The sequence below is a fragment of the Manacus candei genome, unplaced genomic scaffold (genome assembly GCF_025592945.1).
Source record: "Manacus candei isolate 608988 ecotype Guabito, Panama unplaced genomic scaffold, ASM2559294v1 h1tg000037l, whole genome shotgun sequence".
Classification (NCBI taxonomy): Eukaryota; Metazoa; Chordata; class Aves; order Passeriformes; family Pipridae; genus Manacus; species Manacus candei.
The window spans coordinates 3,930,827-3,949,288 of record NW_026138085.1 but is presented as its reverse complement, the minus strand read 5'-3'; the positions used below and the strand labels follow the sequence as shown (position 1 = coordinate 3,949,288).

The 18,462-nt window shown below is 40.9% G+C and overlaps 1 protein-coding gene across 3 annotated transcripts in view; it reads right to left on the bottom strand.

The window, feature by feature from the left end:
* SLIT3 (slit guidance ligand 3) overlaps positions 1-18,462 on the bottom strand; it is a 477,653-nt gene that overhangs the window by 154,172 nt on the left and 305,019 nt on the right. For all 3 annotated transcript variants that reach the window (XM_051793681.1, XM_051793682.1, XM_051793683.1), the window contains one exon: positions 4,114-4,185. In XM_051793681.1, coding sequence (XP_051649641.1) covers positions 4,114-4,185 — 72 coding nt within the window. The remainder of the gene's footprint in view (positions 1-4,113; positions 4,186-18,462) is intronic.

The window sequence follows — 18,462 nt, the reverse complement described above, 5'->3', positions numbered from 1 at the left end:
TCAAACCAATGTGCTCTGCAATCTACTGTTGTTTTCTGTTACAACATCCTGCCTGCCAGGACAGCGTTCATGGAAGGTTTCTGGTTCTTCAGCTTGACTTACACCACCCAAATTTGCCACAGTGAAAGTAGGAATATTTACTTTTATACAGGCTGACTTCTGCTTTTTATCTAGCAAGCAGAAATCTGATGTGGATCAGTTCTATCTATTTATCAAGCAATGCATTAAAATCCATTAAAATCCATTAAAATCACATGAAGAGACGGGTTTGCTGAACAGCGACAAGCATCTGAAAGGGGCATCTGATTTTTGCAACAAGGATTTTGGCACTATTTTATTGATTTGCTGCATTTCCACATCTCCATCCTTCCTCTCTCCCCATGTCCGGACACTAATGAGTGTATAACTAATGGTGCCTGAACGTGCAGAAGTGCCATGCTGGGTGATGACACTCACTCACTTCATGCAGATGCACTACAATCAGCATTAGAAGATAATTAGACACATTATTTCCTTTCCATTAGAGCCCAAGTTCCTCTGCTGTTGGATAAGGAGGCTCCATCTGACTTGACTGAGGGGAAGGGATTCAATTATGTCCTTGTATTTTTCTTCCCTTCGTTTGGCCTGCTTGGGTAAGATTGTCCTATTCTGTGCTTGATTTACATCAAGACAAAGAGCCACAGGTTTTTGTAAAAGACAATTTAGATGACATAAGGCTCATTTTCATAGTTTAGGGTATCTCTGAATCCCTCAGGGGAAGTGTGGCTCTTCAACTGGAAATGTAATAAAATTACCAGGATTCCACTCAGGCAGGGAATACATGAGTCACCTCATACTTGTCTCTCTGCACCTCTGGCAGCACAGTAGAAATCTTTCCAAAGGTTATTGAATAGACCTTGGAGGGTGGCTGTGCTCAGTTACCAGCTAGGGATATAAATTGGGTTTGACTTTGCACCAGGGGAGCAAGGATACCCTGCAAGTCACTGTGCAACTGTAGGGCTTAAATGTCTTTACTGTAAAAGGTTTTGAAACAAAACAGATTTATTTTTAGATGCAGCCATATGCAAAATTATTAATAGCATTGGATGAATGTGCTCTTTGTTGAGTAACATTATTAGAAACAGATTACTTGATTATCTCTCACATGTAAAATGGACTGTTCTCATTTGACAAGAGTACTCAGCAAACTCCATGTCATATATGGTTTAGTTTTTAGAAGCTGCTTAACAAAAGTAGCAACTCCACAGAGCTACTGGGAAGCCTGTGACATCTCAATGTGTTTTCTGCTAATATGTGGTAAAATTAATCTGACAACATGGAATGTCACTACAAGCATCAGAGAGGTACAACATCTTTCAAAGTGGTTCTGTGTACTTGGCTCTTAGTCTTGCTCTACAGACTTGCTACAAACTTGTTAGTTAAAAGTTACAGAACTATGGGTACAAGCACAACTGCTCTGTGAATTAATTCAAAATGGCTTGTCTGGGCTTGGATACTTCATGCAATCATGACAACTTCTACCCCTGGACATGGGATGTGTCTCCTTCAAGCCCCTGAAACCTCTTCTAAAGCCCTTGAATAACTGAGAACAGAGCTGGGGTTATACCCACCCCAAAATCAGGGAAACCATCACCCCAGATTATATCATTCAAGTGCATATTTGAATCCTTCAAGTGTCAAATCTTCCTTCTCAGAAGAGACAGATACATTTAGCTTCATGTCATTAATTGTGTGAGGAGATGTGGGCAATTATGATTAAGGTCAAGGCACAAAATATTCCAGCTCCTTAACTAAAATTGGATCACCAAAGTAGCTCTCCCATCCTAGAAGTTGTTGAAGAGACATTCTAAAGGGCAAACTTCAGCTACATGCAAGTATAACACTTGAATTAACATCCATCCTCTGCTATCATCTTGACCTATTAATATCAAGTCCTATCAAGATTATCTTGGACAACGGGCTCTTACTTAAAAATTAATCTCAGTTATCCAATTAGCTAAGAAACGGAAATTGTCTAATCTTGCAGGAAATACTCAGTTAACAATCAAAATCCAGAGTGCTGCAAGTGAGAAGGCAAATACCCATAACATTCTTGTATATTTATTCACTAGGAGAAAAATAAAATTTACAGTGATATGCTAATATTCCTCTGAAGTAGATAAAAATATTATAATGGTTAATAGTAATAATAACAACAATTATATTAATGTTCTTCATTTGTGCCCTGAGCAGAGTATCAATTAACTAAATTGATAATCTTCATGCTATGGCACTGCTCATTGAAATCAAAGTGACAGGAAGGAAGAAAGGCTCAGGGATATCAAACATGTCCTTCCTCTAATGGAAAAAAATGGATGATTCTTTTGTTTTAAGAGATAGTCTTTTGACTAAAGTATATTTTTGTGTTGTCAGTACTGGGCATCTTGCACACTGAAAATACAATGCCAATAATCTCTTCAAATACTGAAACAAATGTCCTCAATTAAACTATGTGTAACCGAAGTGTTGCTCAATTTATAACCTCACCATCCAGCAGGAACAAAACTTAAACAAGGAGACAGGTCAATAACCAAATGGCAAAACATCATGTATGTTATGGGACATTCTGCAGCCCAACCACCTCTCCCAAGTTCTTCCACAAAATGCTCTTCCGTTAACTCAGCTTTGACACAGATCATCTGGCACAATAACTTATTATTTAATTATGAGTTCAGATCTCAATGAGTATGCCAATTATTCTCCAGAAAGCTGTTAACACAACTTGCTAATGGAATTCTGCTGTGAAATTCTAACATTAATCATTTCACATAGTAAGTGCTGCATTGGATTGAGCAGCTAGTAATGTGAAAGAACATTTTTCTGATCAACTCTCTTAAAACTAGAGTTCACCAATCAAGACAAATGAAAGGACAGTAAAACACTGCCAAAACCTAAAGTTAGTCACACCTCAGAAAGAACTATGTAGTGATTTTAATAATGAAAAAATTACAAGTTAGGTCACTGGTAAGGGATTCATCATTTTTCACTGAAATTACCATCTCACTATCCAATACAGGACTTCTTTAAAAATACATACAGCTATATTGAAAGTGAGACAGAAGAATGGAGACCCTCTAAGATTGATGATTAGACCTGTTAAATATTAAGATCCATATTTACAGTTCTTCAGCTCTAGGAACTTGGTGAGTTTGGACTGGAAAATGCAGTCATTTTACCCTTACATCAATGGGACTGCAGGAGCTCATTTCAGTTTCCAAAAGCATTAGCTATCTGCTCATCCAGATGAGCTCACACTGCCTTAATCCCAGCATTGTTCACATCAGAAAAGAACTGCAAAAGCACCTTTTCAGCAGTGTTAGCACTGAGCTACAAAGCCAGGATGACTCCTGGAAGTTACTGGTCCAGTGGTACCATAAACCTCTTGATATTGTGATCAACCAGGAGTAACTTGCTTTACCATTATTTGTGTCATGGTGCTACTGTCACATCATCTCTTAAAAATGAAAAGAAAACCCAGTTGGGGAAATGCCTGGGTTATCTCCAGGACAGAGCTGCTACACATCAGGGTTATTTTTTTTTTTTTTAATCCAAAAAGAAAACACAAGAGCTAATACAAAAATAATTGTCTGGGTATCAACTGGTGATTAAGCAACAGGGAAAACAAGCTCCCCAGCAGATTTCTTTGTTTCCTTGTAAACAGTCAAACCATTTCAACATCAGGCCACTGAAGGCACTACAAAAAAAATCCTCACTCCTGCTCTAAGTGGGGTCAACTTCACTGAACTGCTGCAAACAGACACCAGAACAAAAGAGAGAAAAAAAACGGGACTTCAAATCTTTTCTGAGGAAGCAGATTTGAAGTTTGAACAGACTAACAACTAATTAGATCACATCGTTTATAATAGGAAGTGAAATTAAGCATTATTAAGGATTTCATGCACTGTTAGGCATCCTGAACCGAATTCCATTGTTGCTTACACTTTGAAGAGATTATTTGTGCAATCCCCAGTGATTTCAACACAGAATTGCCAATATGTTTCTGAAATAAAGATACTGAACTCGAAGCTGGAAGTTTCATGATTGCCCTTGCATGTTGGTCTTATTAAAACTTACATTCTCTTAAGCTTCTTGTACTGGGTGAAAGCTCCAGGGGGAATGATTTTGATGAGGTTTTGTTCCAAACGTCTGAAAACAAACAAAGCAATATACATGTTAACTACACAGCTACAGGATGGGAATCACATTAAACATGACAGCAAATTTTGTATAAATATAAAAACAAATTTATGTTTATGCAAGACACATTTTTTCTTTTGAAATCCACTAAATGGAGAAAACGCTGAGAAAATAACTTAGAAAATAAAACAATCTCTTTGATTACACTAAATTGGTACAGCAAAAAAGCCTCAGGTTAGAGAAACTGCACCTTTAAGTCTCGTGGAATTAATAAATAACAGTATGTATATTTTAAGGTTAAGGTAGAAAATAAAAAATGCAGATGCTTTCCTTGACTAGGTGTTGTAAACAGAACGTAGCCACCTGAACTAAAAGCTAGGCTATGTTGTGACAGCTTAATAAGCAGATTAATAATACTATCAGAACAATTCAAGGAGCAAGAATCTGTGGGAACATGCTAAAAAACAAAGTGGAATCACTGCAAGATGAATTTGGGTTTTTAATAGGAAAGAGGGAGAAACTTTATGTTAAAGTAGTATAAAAAAGAACAGTATCTTCCTATTTTAACTACCAAATGCTGAAGGTTTTCTAAAATATGGTTTGGACTACATGAAAATGCTGCTGTTTTTATTTCTAAGATTTGGGTTGAAAGAGGTATTCTTTATGAAGTATCATAAATGCATGTCTCACTAACATAAAACGTAAGCAGTTTTAAGATACCACATAAAGTAACCACTAAGATTAATTTCTCTTCCTTCCCAGAAGTACTTTCAATTGTCAGCAAGTTCCCCAAATTCCTGCTAAAAGGAATAACTTCTCCTCAGATGAACTCTCAGTGTTCATCTCAATTAGAAATGTAAAAGTAGATTCCCATAAAATAAATTTCAATGACCACAACAGCTAAAATTCTACAGAGTTGGAACTGAGAGTAAAATGTGATTTTTTTTCCTTGCTCTTACTTATTGTTCAAATGTTGTGTATTTTTTCCCCAAAGTGCCATAAAAAAGAAAGAGTTTAAATAGTAAAAAATCTGCGGTTGGAAATGGAATTGAAATACAAAAAACATACTGCAATGATGGAATGAAGCACTCTAGTCATTTGGAGCTGCTGCAGCATTGCAGAGGGGAGAAAAAAATTTTAGAACCAGGAATGGAGATAAAATGAAATGGGAGAAGGGAGAAATAAATCAAGGTTTGGGAATAATGCAGAGAAAATGTGTAAGGCCCATCAGTTCTCTATTGCACAGGGTATGCTTCTGGTGATCCATAGACAAGAGAAAAAATCCCCTTGAAAATAAGATGATTTGCCAGCACAGTTATACTCTAAGAAGCTATTTAAGTCTCAAATATTGTGATATTTGCACAGTCAACTTGTACAGCCAACGTGCATGCCCTCTTTTATTTCTGTAGCAGTCTATCTCAAAGGTTGTGATCAGAGTTAATTCTACTCCTTGTTTTGTGATTTGAATTAGTGTCTGAGATTTCCCTTCCAGTTGGTCTAAATATAACACGCTTCATTTCTGGCAAGTCCACAGTGAAATGCAAATTGCTGCAAGCTCCAGCACACCACTATTGTTGGGTGTTTGTCACCAGAATTAGCAGTACACATACTCTTCCCATAAAGGCTTTTTGTCAGCCTGCCAGTTGGGTGTTTCACTCCTCCCAAGTATTTCTGTGCAGACACTTCGAGGAACAAAAGAGGGCCGTGCCTGCCCAATTCCCTGGCCCTGGGGATGGAAACTGGGGGATCACACGTCCTGCACACAGGCACAGCAGTCCTTGCAGGGAAACTCAAATGAAAAGATGGGGGGGTCGGGGGGGGGAACATGTCCTTTTTTATAATCACTTAAAATTCCAAGGAAATTTTAGTGATATAAGAGTGGAAATACACACAGAATTTTCCTCTCGTAGGGTGAAAAAAATACAAAATTGGAATAGCCACATGTCCCAAGTAATGATAATAATAATTAAAAAAAAAAAACAAACAAACAAAAAACCACAGAAATTTCCAGAAAAGGTGGAGAGGAAGACAGAAACAGGAGTTCTTCGAGAGAGCTGCCTTCTGAAACTGCTGCTGAACTCTTCACCCATTCCTACAGGATTTACAGCAGATGGCCTGTACAGAAATAGATGGACAAGGCTGGTGGCATCTGCTGCTGTAGTTGCACAGACCTTACATTTTTGAAGCTCTCTGTAAATGAAGGACTAAAGACTACACAGCAGCCATCCTGCTCAGTGCACTACATCTTGCAGATGCTACCAGGGAAGCACAGGCAGCACCACGGGCTCTCATCAGGGTGTGTTTGCTGGTGGGCTCCAACTTGGGCACAAAACAGAGCCAGTCCTGGAGCATTAAATAAGTGCTTGTGCTGCATTAAATATGCTGCATTAAACAAGCACGTGTTTTAATTATAGATTGGCAGGCATAGCCTGAAAAACACAATGCACTTACACAGCTAAAATAGCAGAAAACACATTGTTTGGATTAATAGTTTGTGCTTTCACCTCATCTGAGCTCGTAAATGACATGTCAAGGACAGCAGAGGATTAAAAATCTCAAGAAACACTAGGTTCTGCCAGAAGGGGTGTTGGCAATTTTAGGGTGATGAAGGTTTAATTATAAAACAGTGTTGTTCATGACATAATGGGAAACTGCTGTTAGAGGTGCCATCTTTGAAATAAAGTGAAAAACACGGTCCTTACCTATGTTGGCATTTTTTCCTCCAAAAATTGAACAGCTAATCTAAATTTTACCACCACATTTTATTTCAGAGAAAATTACCTGGTTTACCTAGAACATGACCTTTGGAAAACTGTGCTTTTCATGGTCCATCCCTGCAGACTATGGAGTGCTGTCATACACTATAAAACCATCTGTGCTAGTGCAAAGCACCATCAGGGAGTTCATTTTTGGGCGGTATTATCAGAATATACCATAAAATAATTTTACAACACATTTGAGAAACGTGTACAAGACACACAGCCCTAAAAGGGTAAATTTTCATAATTTAAACTACTAATCCCTGCATTTAAGATTTCTTATAACTCAAGAAAATTTCCCTCCATTCTCCTCTGGTATTTCATACTCAGATCTGCTCACAAGACTCGCCAAGTAGAATTCACGACACTGATACAACAAATTGGCCCTGTTCAAACTCCCAGCAGCTTTTGTTCCTCCCTTCAGTTCCCAGTTTCCCTGTGCCATGTCTCCTGCTGCCAGCTGAGTGCTGAGATGAATTGAAGCGTGTCTCCCCCCTTCTGACACCCAGCAATGCTCTGTCTGCCTCTCCAAGCTTTATTTTAGTGTCTTTGACAACAACATCAAAGGACAAGAACAATTTCCTTTCTATTCTCCAATATATCATCAAGAGATTGGAAAGTATGAGGGCTCAACGGATTCAGATACATTTTTCTTGTAACAACATGATGTTAGACAGAGTAAAGTCCTCCCTCTTCCCACTCTCTTTAAATGACTTTGCAGCAATGACAGCAAAAAGTAAACATATCAAAGAAAAAAAAAATCCAAAACAAACAGGGGGAAACCATGCAGTTAAAGATGAAAAACTATCCCAGAGTAAAGAATAGGCACTCGAATTCCCATGCTAATCCATCTCAGAGTTCACCGAGGTGCTAATCTTTTCATCACCTCCTCACGTGGTGCCTGTAACTGCTCAGCCCAGGACGGCGAAACACAAAGGATAAAAAAACTCTGCTTAACGCGGGCTGAGCAGAGCCAGCTCACACTCAGGAGTGACGAAGCCATTTGTCTTGAAGAGTGATTCCCCCTGCAGAGTGGGGGAGACAGACGTATTAATTTGGGCCTTAACTATCTCCCTTTCTTTGAGGGAAAGAAAGAATTTGTTATTTGGGTCTCTAATGGAGCGGTTTGCCAGCAATTTTCCCATTTCAAACACCGTCTCAGCTGCTAATGTGTAATGTTTTGTCAAGCTTACCTACCCATAACACAGACAAATCACTACCTTGGAGAAAAAGAGAGAGGGAGTGGAGCATCAGTACTGATAATTCTCAGCTGTCAGATGAATAGAGCCTACAAATGAGACAGCCACGCTCTATTAGCGGTGCCACCGAGCTCCTGCCTGAGACGTGTCACAAACGTCCCCCTGCACTGGGCAGCCACCGACTGCCCTGCTGGGAGACAGAAAACGAGTGGATGAGCCAGACTGCCCCCAGGGATGGGGCTCTTTGGGGCTTGCATTGCTCAGGCAGCCAAGAACCAAAGCAATCTCTGAGAGAGCCAAAAGGTAAGATCAGGTGAGTGTGCAGCAGGAACCTGTAGCACACTCCTGCCTGGCAGGACACACACAACCTGCATGGAGGTTGTTGGGAAGGGCAAAACCCTCCCTTTCCTCTTATTTTCCCCTGCCCTATAAGCAGGGATTTCCAGGGACTGTTTGAGGGAAACGAGGAGCGTGAGCATCCACCCCAGTGACAGAGCCCAGGGCTGGGGAGAAACGTTTGCATCAGGAAGGAGGAAATTTCTAGAGCACTTAACAGTCACGAGAGACTTTTCCTCCTTGTCAAGGACTGAAAACAAATGGATTAAAAAAACCTGCATGGACCATTATTTCACCTTTATCTCATATTTTGTGCTTTGTATCTTATCATATATTTTTGACTCTGATGAAGGAAAGCCCACAGATGTATTTTCAGTATTTAAGATGAATAAGTCACGCTTAAAATCTGATCTTCTTACTACAAATATGAGCCAGATCTGGTCCCTGCCCTGATGCCTTTCTTTGCCTCTTCCTTTGAAAGACAAGCTTTATTCCTACCATGCACAACAGGTTTGGCCAGCTGCACTGAAGTATTTACCCTAAGACAGCCCTGGATCAGAGACACCCTTGCTGGGAAAGAAGGAAGGAATCCTGCCCTGCAGTTACAGTCAGAACCTGTGGCTCATTCAGCAGCAAAACATGCAGAAGCCACAGTTGTCACTCCTCAAACCCTAGAACAGGGCACTGCTCTGCAAGGCAAAAACCCTGCAGTCCTGCTGCTTCAGAAAGTGTTTATGGACCTACATCCCAAGGAACAGCCTTTTGTGTCTCTCACCCCTCAGTTCTAAGGTAGAAAATGAAGAGCTTTAGGATGGCAGGACATGCAGCATTTTAAATGTCTGTGCTTACTGCTTGTTTCAACAGAGTTAAAGCCTTCAGCCTCTGCCCCAGCCAGAGACTCTGCCACCACTGTAAAACCTCTAAACACATATGGTCCTCCAAGACTTTTATAGTGCTGCTTTTCATCGCAGCACCTGAATGACTTCCAAATAAAATTAATAATTTGCATGAGATCCCTCTCATAGAGGCTGCCTTAGGAACTGAAGAGCTGAGAGCCATTAAACCATCCACCTATAGTAATACAAGGTGACAACTAGAATTTCCCTTCATATTCTGTTTGGTGCTGATTTTCAGAGTCTGGCTGTCAAGCTCCTGCTATAGTTTTAGACAGGGCTGCTTATTAACAACTCACCTGAGGGCAGACATTCAACAGACAAAACCCTACCAACAATGAACCGAGTTGTCAACTAAATCTACCCAGGAACTTACACAGATAATTCTGCTCACCAGAAGACATCTTTCAGAATGAAACCAGATGTTTTGATATGTTCCCTGCTCATCTGAAAGTAGTGCTAGTGATACTGGATCTTCTAACATGCCCCAGTGAATCTAGTTTCAGCTGTCACAATTGTGTAACTGAGCATTTGGTCAGGTATCAGCTGGTAAATGCTGAATTTGCAATGGCAGCTGCATTATGAATCCAGCAGCTCTGCTGTAGCACGTTGATCTTGCATTAAGTGCAGTACAGACAAACAGGAAGCCATCAGAGAAATCCTCAGACTGGTATTTTGCAAAACACTTATTGACATCCCAGCAATGTACCTCTAACCACATAAACACCAGAATGCAGCATTACACTGCCAAACCTCAAGGTTTCTCCATCTAACACTGTGACACTCCACATTCCCGGTCGGAATTTTTGGTCCTTCTCACAACCTCTCATTGTTATACCCCCTGCTAGACTCATTCATGTATTTTCCTTGCTTCATCCCTGGAGTGAGGGTGCAGAGCCTCACCCAGCACCTGCCACTGCAATGCCACCACTGCAAGAACTGCTCTGGGTTGTGCCCAGCTGTAAAAACAGGGATTCCAGCTGAGCTCCCCAGAGCTACCACCAGTGAGGATCTTAAAGGTTTAACAGAAGCTGTTTTGGGGTAGAATACAAAATAATGCCTCCCTGTTCCCATCTCAGCAGACTTTGTTGGGTTGCTGGACTTGGGATCAGGGTTTACAGGAAGAATTTTACCTGTATACAGGCTGTGAACACAAATCCAAGACACAGAGTCCTTAGGTTGGAGAAATTTGAGAATTTCCAGCTCCCTGCTGCTGAAATGCAGCCCAGTTACACACCTCATTCAACCAGCACACACCAGTTCATGTGTGTGTGTGTGTGTGTGTGTGTGTGTGTTTCCAAGATGTTGTGGTCTAGCAAACAGCAGCGACAGGGATCCCACTCCTGGATTTTTGTGACACCCCATTGTTCCAGCTCAGACCTAGAGATTCCAGTTCAGAAGGCTCCAAAGAGACCATCCCACAGAGGTGAGGTTCTTGTGTTCAACAGCAGAGCATCTGCTCTGAGCCTGACTCAACCTTAGACCTTTGCTGAGCACTTTCTGTTGTTATTTTTTTTTTAACTGGATTTTTTTTGGGGGGGGGTTGTTTTGGTTTGGGGGTTTTTCTTCTTTTTTTTTTTTTTTTTTTTTCTGAAGTTTTAAGTCGTATCTGGGAGAAAGATGGTTTGTACAGGGCCTATGGGAAAGCAATCACTCACCTATGGCTACATTTCTTGAATGTAAAGCAGCAGGAATGATTTTTAACAGACCAGACTCAGAATGTTTGCGTTCCTGAGAACAAGTTTTTGCTCTGTGAGGTCCCAGAAAGACTAACCCCGTAACACATCCCATTATTATTTCATTAGTGCTTGAGTAGGTCAGTCCCAACCACCCTCTATTGGCTTCCAATTACTTCAAGAAAATTCCAGCCCAGACTGCTCTCCAAATTTTGTCACAATGCTATCCCCTAGCTCAGGGATTTGAGGATTTCAACTTGGTTTGCAAGATATTTGTCAAGTTGTAACACAAAAATATACTTTTAGACTTGCTGGAAATGGAAGAAAGTTAACTCAGAGAAAAGAAAAAAAAGTAATTCTTTAATCTCTAATCTAACTTACTTTTAAGAGCTCCATACATTCTGTGACATCTATTTTTATTACACATTTACAAATACTGACAAAAAAAAGGCAGAACACCAGAAATTAGTAGAAAAATTAAATAGCTTTCTGGTAGTTGAAGTTCTGCCACCTGTAATACTTTGTCAACAAAACGAATTATGGCATTTGACTATAAACTTTCATCAAATACTTCCTTCTTTTCCTAATTTTTTAAGCAAAATAAACAGGAGAACACATGTAAGCCAAAAGACAATTAGTGTTTCATCCAGTAAAAAAAATCTGATTACTATATTTTATGTCAAAATTAAGATTTTATGCTCCCTATTTTATTTTCTGTGATTGCTTCTCCCATTCATAATTGGCTTTAAGGATGTATATACTCATTATACATTACAATCTCCTTGTTTTGCTTAGCAACACAGGAGCTTTGCAGTGAAATTTGTATTAGATAAAAGATATGTGCCTTTTTGGTTATACTGTTCATTTTTATTAATAATTATTAATTTATGTTTCTGTTGGACTGAAGAGATGCCTCTGGGGAAAAGAGAACACACACACACAAAAGATAAATACCCAAAAATAAACCCAAACGAAAAAAACCAAGACAAGCTCAAACCTACAAACCTTGTAAGTTCACTCCTACACAGCTTGGCTGAGTAAATTAACTTGTACATAACCTTTTTTAGAAGAAATCTCACAATTATAAAGAGTAGTGAAGAGGGCAAAAAAATGATGCAGCCAAAAGGGACATTATCATGTGTATGAAATCTAGATTTATCAAAATAAAAACATCTTGTCTCTACAGATGACATTTAGATACACTTAATTTTAGAAATGAAAGAAAAGATGTAAGAAATAAGTCCTGCCTTGATCTTGCAGCAGAAACTCCCTGCTGTTACTGCTTGTTTCTAAAACACAGGTTTCTGTTTTCCTTAATCATTCTCAGCACAAAATATACCTTTATTCTTATCATTTTTCGTATATTTGTTTCTCCACTGACTCTCAATCTAAAATATTTTGTTATTTCTTTATTATTTTTGTCTCTTGATCTCACAGAATATTTCCTACGTATTTCTTGGCCCGACAACAGAAACCTCTCTTGAATGCAAGGAGTGAGTGACACAGTTTGCCTGGTGAGATCCAGAAAATAGTAGTCAAGTCTGACATGTGAAGCTGTCCAGAGCCAATTTGCAGCAGTGAATGAAAATCATATTATATGATTCAACTCCAGGAGCCAACCTGATTCCCCAGCCAGAGAACTTGCCACCAGAGGCAATTATGGAACATTTACTACAGTGTTCAAAAATACTGTGCTGGCTTCAGCTGCAGTATTTACTGGAAGCCTGGGAAAATTATTATAATTTTCTTTTAGGAGGAAGAAAAGTGTTAAATGCAAAACTGTCATTCCTTAATCCACGAAGTTTACGGTTTCTACACGCTTATATTCCTGGTAAAAGAAAAAAAACCTGCCTTTAAGAAGCTGAGAACTTCACAGTTAGTTGTTAATAAACATGAAAATGTTGTGGAGTAGTTAATTTTATATAAAAAGAAATAATCTTACTACAATAAATAGTTACCAGTGCTCAACCTTTTTATAATAGCTTTTCTGATTTTATTTTAATTGGTGGGAAATTCACTTTGAATGTACCAATAATTTAAATGCCCAGAAATTGTTCATCGCCTTCCTCAAATCACGAAAGCTTCATAAAGATTCCTGGCTCTCCTGAAATACACACTCCTATTAAAGAACAGAGAAGGGAATTTCTTCCTGAGACAATCTTGGAAACAACAATCAGAGCAAACCTGTCTATCTGCAGGTCTGTCTGAAACACTGCCCAGCACAGTGGTACCCTCATGACAGCAATTCTCTATTAAATTTGTCAGGAAAGCATTCATCACAGTTAGAACAAGTAGAACATCACATTTCAAAGTGATTGCCTTGCTGACAATTAGGTCTGTGTTCATCTTGCCAGAACCATTAGGAAACCAACAGTTAAGCACATCAGATCCTTCCTGTGTGCTCAAACCCCAGATTTTTTCCCAAGAGTAGGAGTTACACACCAAAACCACGCACGGCTCACACCCACAAAAACATCAGTCACCAATTCAGCTACCAGGAGTGAGAATGATAAACTAAACCAACGCAGAACAAGTGACTAAAACTGACCTTAAGCCAAACCTAGGTGCTGGGGGGAAGGCTGCCATCCTGGTTTACTCTGCTCAGCTGTCAGATGGAGCTGTGCTTGTTCTCTCACCAGATACGGTGCCTAAGCAGCACTTTTCCTTGAGGGACTGACAGCCTCTTTACTCTGTCTGGAGCAATTACATCAGCACTTAACCAAACAGTCCTCGTGTGTGATTCAGACACATCCCCTATCCAGCATTACCCTTGCCTTATATAATTATATTTCTCTTAATCTCACCAGGCAGAGAGTATGGTACAGGTTAAGTAACAGTAATAAAGCAAATTTGATATGAGAAAGCCCAAGTTTGATCTAAGATCACTTTCAAGGTCTAAGGATATACTGTAGATTGTGGAGTTTGATTTATAAGTCTGCAGACTTACAAATTGAGACTTGGCTTTCCAGAGTAATTAGTGTTGCACAGCACAATGTGTTCACAGCACAGCTCCTATTGACTCTTGCTGCAGCTGGGAGTCCTCAGCACTGGTGAATGTCTCAGCTGAGTCAGCCACAGCCCGAGGATTACATCACTAGTGACCACCCAGGAAAAGTCTGTGCAAGTCCCTTGCCCAGAATCAATTAATAAAACCCCTGGCAAGAAGAGACAACACAGTTCTCTGAACAGCATTCATGAGATCATCTTCCCCACAGTCCCCATTTTACAATTTTCCTGTTTCTGCAACAAGTAAACAGACCCTATATGCACAGGTTCCCTCACTGTACATCCATGATACATCCCTAGACAGCAAGGAATCAATCCAGACTTTTAACAGCAACGTGAGACTGTGCTGTTGTTAGAATGAATACCACAACAAATGTATACAAAAGCTCTCAATGAAGACTGCAGCTAAAAACGTTAATTTTGTAATTTTCTGATTTTTCTTTTACTTTAAAAAAATAATATATTTAATTAAAATATAATTTAATATTTAATTAATAATCAAAAGCCGAAACAACTAATTCTACCACAAGGAAACTTAGGTGTAACAGAAGTATGAGACCCAGACCTCTGCAGCACTGTCTAAAACTGGAATAGCAGCAGCAGTGAAAGCAGGAAATCTCTGTGTAGAGTTTAACAGTTAGTCTCTGCCTAGATAATCACTAGTGCACAGGGACAGACACACAAATTGTTGTTGGGTTTCCCAAGTACATGGTGACAAAGCAGGAAGGCTCTGGAAGATACATGTGCTTTCTGATGGGAAGAGACTCCTTGGCTCCATCTTTACCTGCATCACTCTGTCCTGGCCACAAACCCCACCCAACCCCAATGTCCCAGCTCTCCTGTCACATCCCCACAGCCTACCCTGTGCCCCAGACTCACTGACAGCAATCTCAGGCCTTATCACCAAATATTTCTCACCTTCTCAGACTCACAGCACTTTGCTCAACCTGTCTTGATTTCCTTTGTTCCTAATCCTTCTCCTCCATGTGTTTGGTTGTTTCCTGATTTGAGTTCAGCCTTCTTTTCCCAACAGTTTCCATACTAGCCCAGCTAGTTTTTATTCTTTCAAGCATCTCAACCACAATCCAGCCTTTAGTATAAGCAATTAAATCAATCCTCCTTTCAAACAACGTTAAGATCCTTCAGACAAGCAGTGCCCAGTGCCAGTGGTCACTGCTCTGGCACCTTCAGGCATCTCAGCATGAGCACCCTCGAGACCAGCCAGGAGCAGGAGGGCCAGGCTTTGAGGGGCTGTGCCCTGCTTTCACTCAGGAGGGTCTTGCACTAACTATTATGAAGCACAAAGGCAGGAGTGGTAGTCCCTGCACTACTGTTTTAGAGTGTACAAAATTCTCAGACAAAAGCTGTTCAGAATTCATATCCTAAAATACAGCCTCGCTTGAGGTGATAAATAAAGAATGAGTAGAGTGGTCTGAGATAGACAAATAGCATGAAAACTTCATTCTAAAGAAAGGTTAGAGGGAAAGTGTGGCAAGAGGGGGAAAAACGAATAGGGAGTTACTGATCCCTCTCCTCTATTAGGAGGCATCAAACAGACCTGGCAGGCAGGATGTTGAAGGAAATACTGTTTGAAGCACTACAGTGCCCCCCACACCTGTGCAGGAAAGCTGTCCTTTCCCTGGCATAAACCCAGCAGTGCCAGAGCGTGGACCCCTCCAGCCCATGTCCTGAGCCAACAGCAGCCCAAACCATGCTCTGAGGGAAAGCCACACTTGTTGCCCTCCTGTTTCTCACGACATCCTTCCGAGCTCCCACAAGGTGCAGGGCAGTGACTCTTGCAGGCACAGCTGGGAGCTCAGGGTTTAACAAGTCTCTGCTACAGCCTTGGCTCTGCTGTCTCCATGGGCTGAGCAGTCACTCAGTCTGACAGGCACTGGCTGCAAGGCTGCAATGAAGTCTGAGCAGAAAATCAGATTCTTTGGAGACTGTCTCCTACCAGTTGGTCATCCCTCCTTCCCTATACCTCTGCAAGGTCAAGTCCATTCTGCATTCACTCTAAGCTCCCTATTTACCTTGCATGCACCCTTTCTAAATAAATGCAACTTCTCCTTTTATTGTAGATGCTGTTTCAATGTAGTGAAATGACTATATTGTTCATTTCCAACAAACCACCAAGCCATATTTGTTTTGGTATTTCTTTGTCAGTATATGCCTCCAGGTGCTTAATGACTTTTGTTTTCATCCAAGTATTCATGCAAAACTTTTCTCTGCTTATTCTCATGTGTTTCTCTATAACCTGCACTGTTCATTTCTCCCCTGAAAAGCACAAGAGAACCACTTTGTAAGCAGAGAATCTTTCATAGCATTCAGCACACAGTCTGTATTCCTCAGCTTCAATTTCTTGTAACTCATTTTTCCTCAGTCAATTTGGCTGCTGATGTCAGCTCCCCACTGAACACAAAGCTTTATGAAAAAATGAATTGCATTCTGTACATTCTTGCTACCTACTTTATGAAATTATGAAAAAGCCAGTCTGGGATAGAGATTTCTGGCTTTCTTAAATTTTTTATTTCATAATAAACATTCTTGACATGAAGATCTTCACCTTGAGAAAAAGGGGTAATAGAGTAACACAACAGACCTCTAAAGTTACATGTGGCAGAGGTCAGCAGCAAGGGAAAATTAGTGCTATATGATGCTTGATTTATGTCCCATGACAAGTGAGTTACCTGTTTTGTGACAGGGTTTTATCAACAAAAACAATTTTAGGACTTGTTGGCAGCTTTGTCAGAGAAGCTTCTGCCTACCCATGCTAATGAAGAAAGGTAGGAAGGCTGAATAAAAGATCTTTAATTAATACTGAAACAGAGTGAAATGTAGGTCACTTTTAATAACTGTGTTAGAGCAACAGCTCCGTGTTTCACTTTTGTAGAACAGTTTGTCAGTCAAGGGTTCTTGTCAGACACAATTTGGCTCATAAAGAAATACTGAGTTAAAGGGAAATACAAAAACTAGTTGAATTCAACGCTCCTTGGGGTTGGATATTGGGACCAGCACTGTGTAACATCTCTGCTGACATGGGCAGTGGGATTGAGTGCATCCTCAGCAGGTTTGCCAAAAGCACCAAGCTGGCAAATGTGGTGTTGTGGTTGAGCCATTGGAGGGAAGGGATGCCATCCAAAAGGACCTGGATAGGCTGGAGAGGTGGGTCCGTGCAAATCTCATGGAGTCCAACACAGCCAAGAGCAAGGCCCTGCACCTGGGTCAGGGCAATCCTAAGCTGGGTGGAGAATGGATTGAGAGCAGCCCCAAGGAGAAGGACTGTGGGTGTTGGTTGTGAAGGAGCTCAGCATGACCCAGCAGTGAGTGCTCACAGCTCAGAGCCACCGTGTCCTGTGCCGCATCCAAAGCGGCACGACTGGCAGGTTGAAGGAAGGAAGGGATTCTGCCCCCCTGCTCCACTCTTGTGGGACTCCACCTGGAGTGCCACGTTCAGCTCATGGGCCCACGGGGTAAAAAGGACGGGGAGCTCCTGTTGGAGAGAGTCCAGAGGATGATGAGAGGTCTGGAGCCCCTCTGCTCTGGAGTCAGGCTGGGAGAGCTGGGGGGGTTCACCTGGAGACAAGAAGGCTCCAGGGAGACCTGAGAGCCACTTCCAGTGCCCAAAGGGGCTCCAGGAGAGCTGGAGAGGGACTGTGGACAATGGTGTGGAGGGACAGGACAACGAGGAATGGCTTGAAACTGCCAGAGGGCAGGGTTAGATGGGATATTAGGAAAAAATCCTTCCCTGTGAGAGTGGTGAGGCCCTGGCACAGGTTGTCCACAGAAGCTGTGGCTGCCCCTTCCCTGGAAGTGTCCAAGGCCAGGTTGGATGGGGTTTGGAGCAAGCTGGGCTAGTGGAAGGTGTCCCTGCCCATGGCAGAGGGGTGGAATGAGATGGTCTTTAGGATCCCTTCCTTAACATTCTGTGATCCTATGAATTTATTCTTTATTGTAGTGAAGTTTGCTATGTAGCAGTATTTCTACAGCAAGAAGATGCTGGATGAGTCTGGTGACTACCCAATATTTGAGTTCATACAGTGAAGACTGTAAAAGCTGGCTGGATATCAGAAAACTCTGTGTGACAAGCACCTAAATAGGAAAAGAATTGATCTGCATTCCCTATGGACTAACCAAAAGCAAACTGGTTTAATTAACAGTATTTCAGGACCACAGTAGTACGAAGTCATGGACACAGAAATAGAAGATTCAGATTCCTAAAGGTAGTAAAGACAAATAAGTCTGTAAAACTAGCATCTGATTTCACAACTCAAGTCACAAAGTTGTCAAAAATTTGGGAATAACAAAATGTGGAAAACAAGAAATAGAAGGTAAAATCAGCAGGGACAATGTGCTCTTATGTCCTTATTCATTATAAATGCTTTCTGCCAAGCTATTGAGACATCCTTCCATCTCA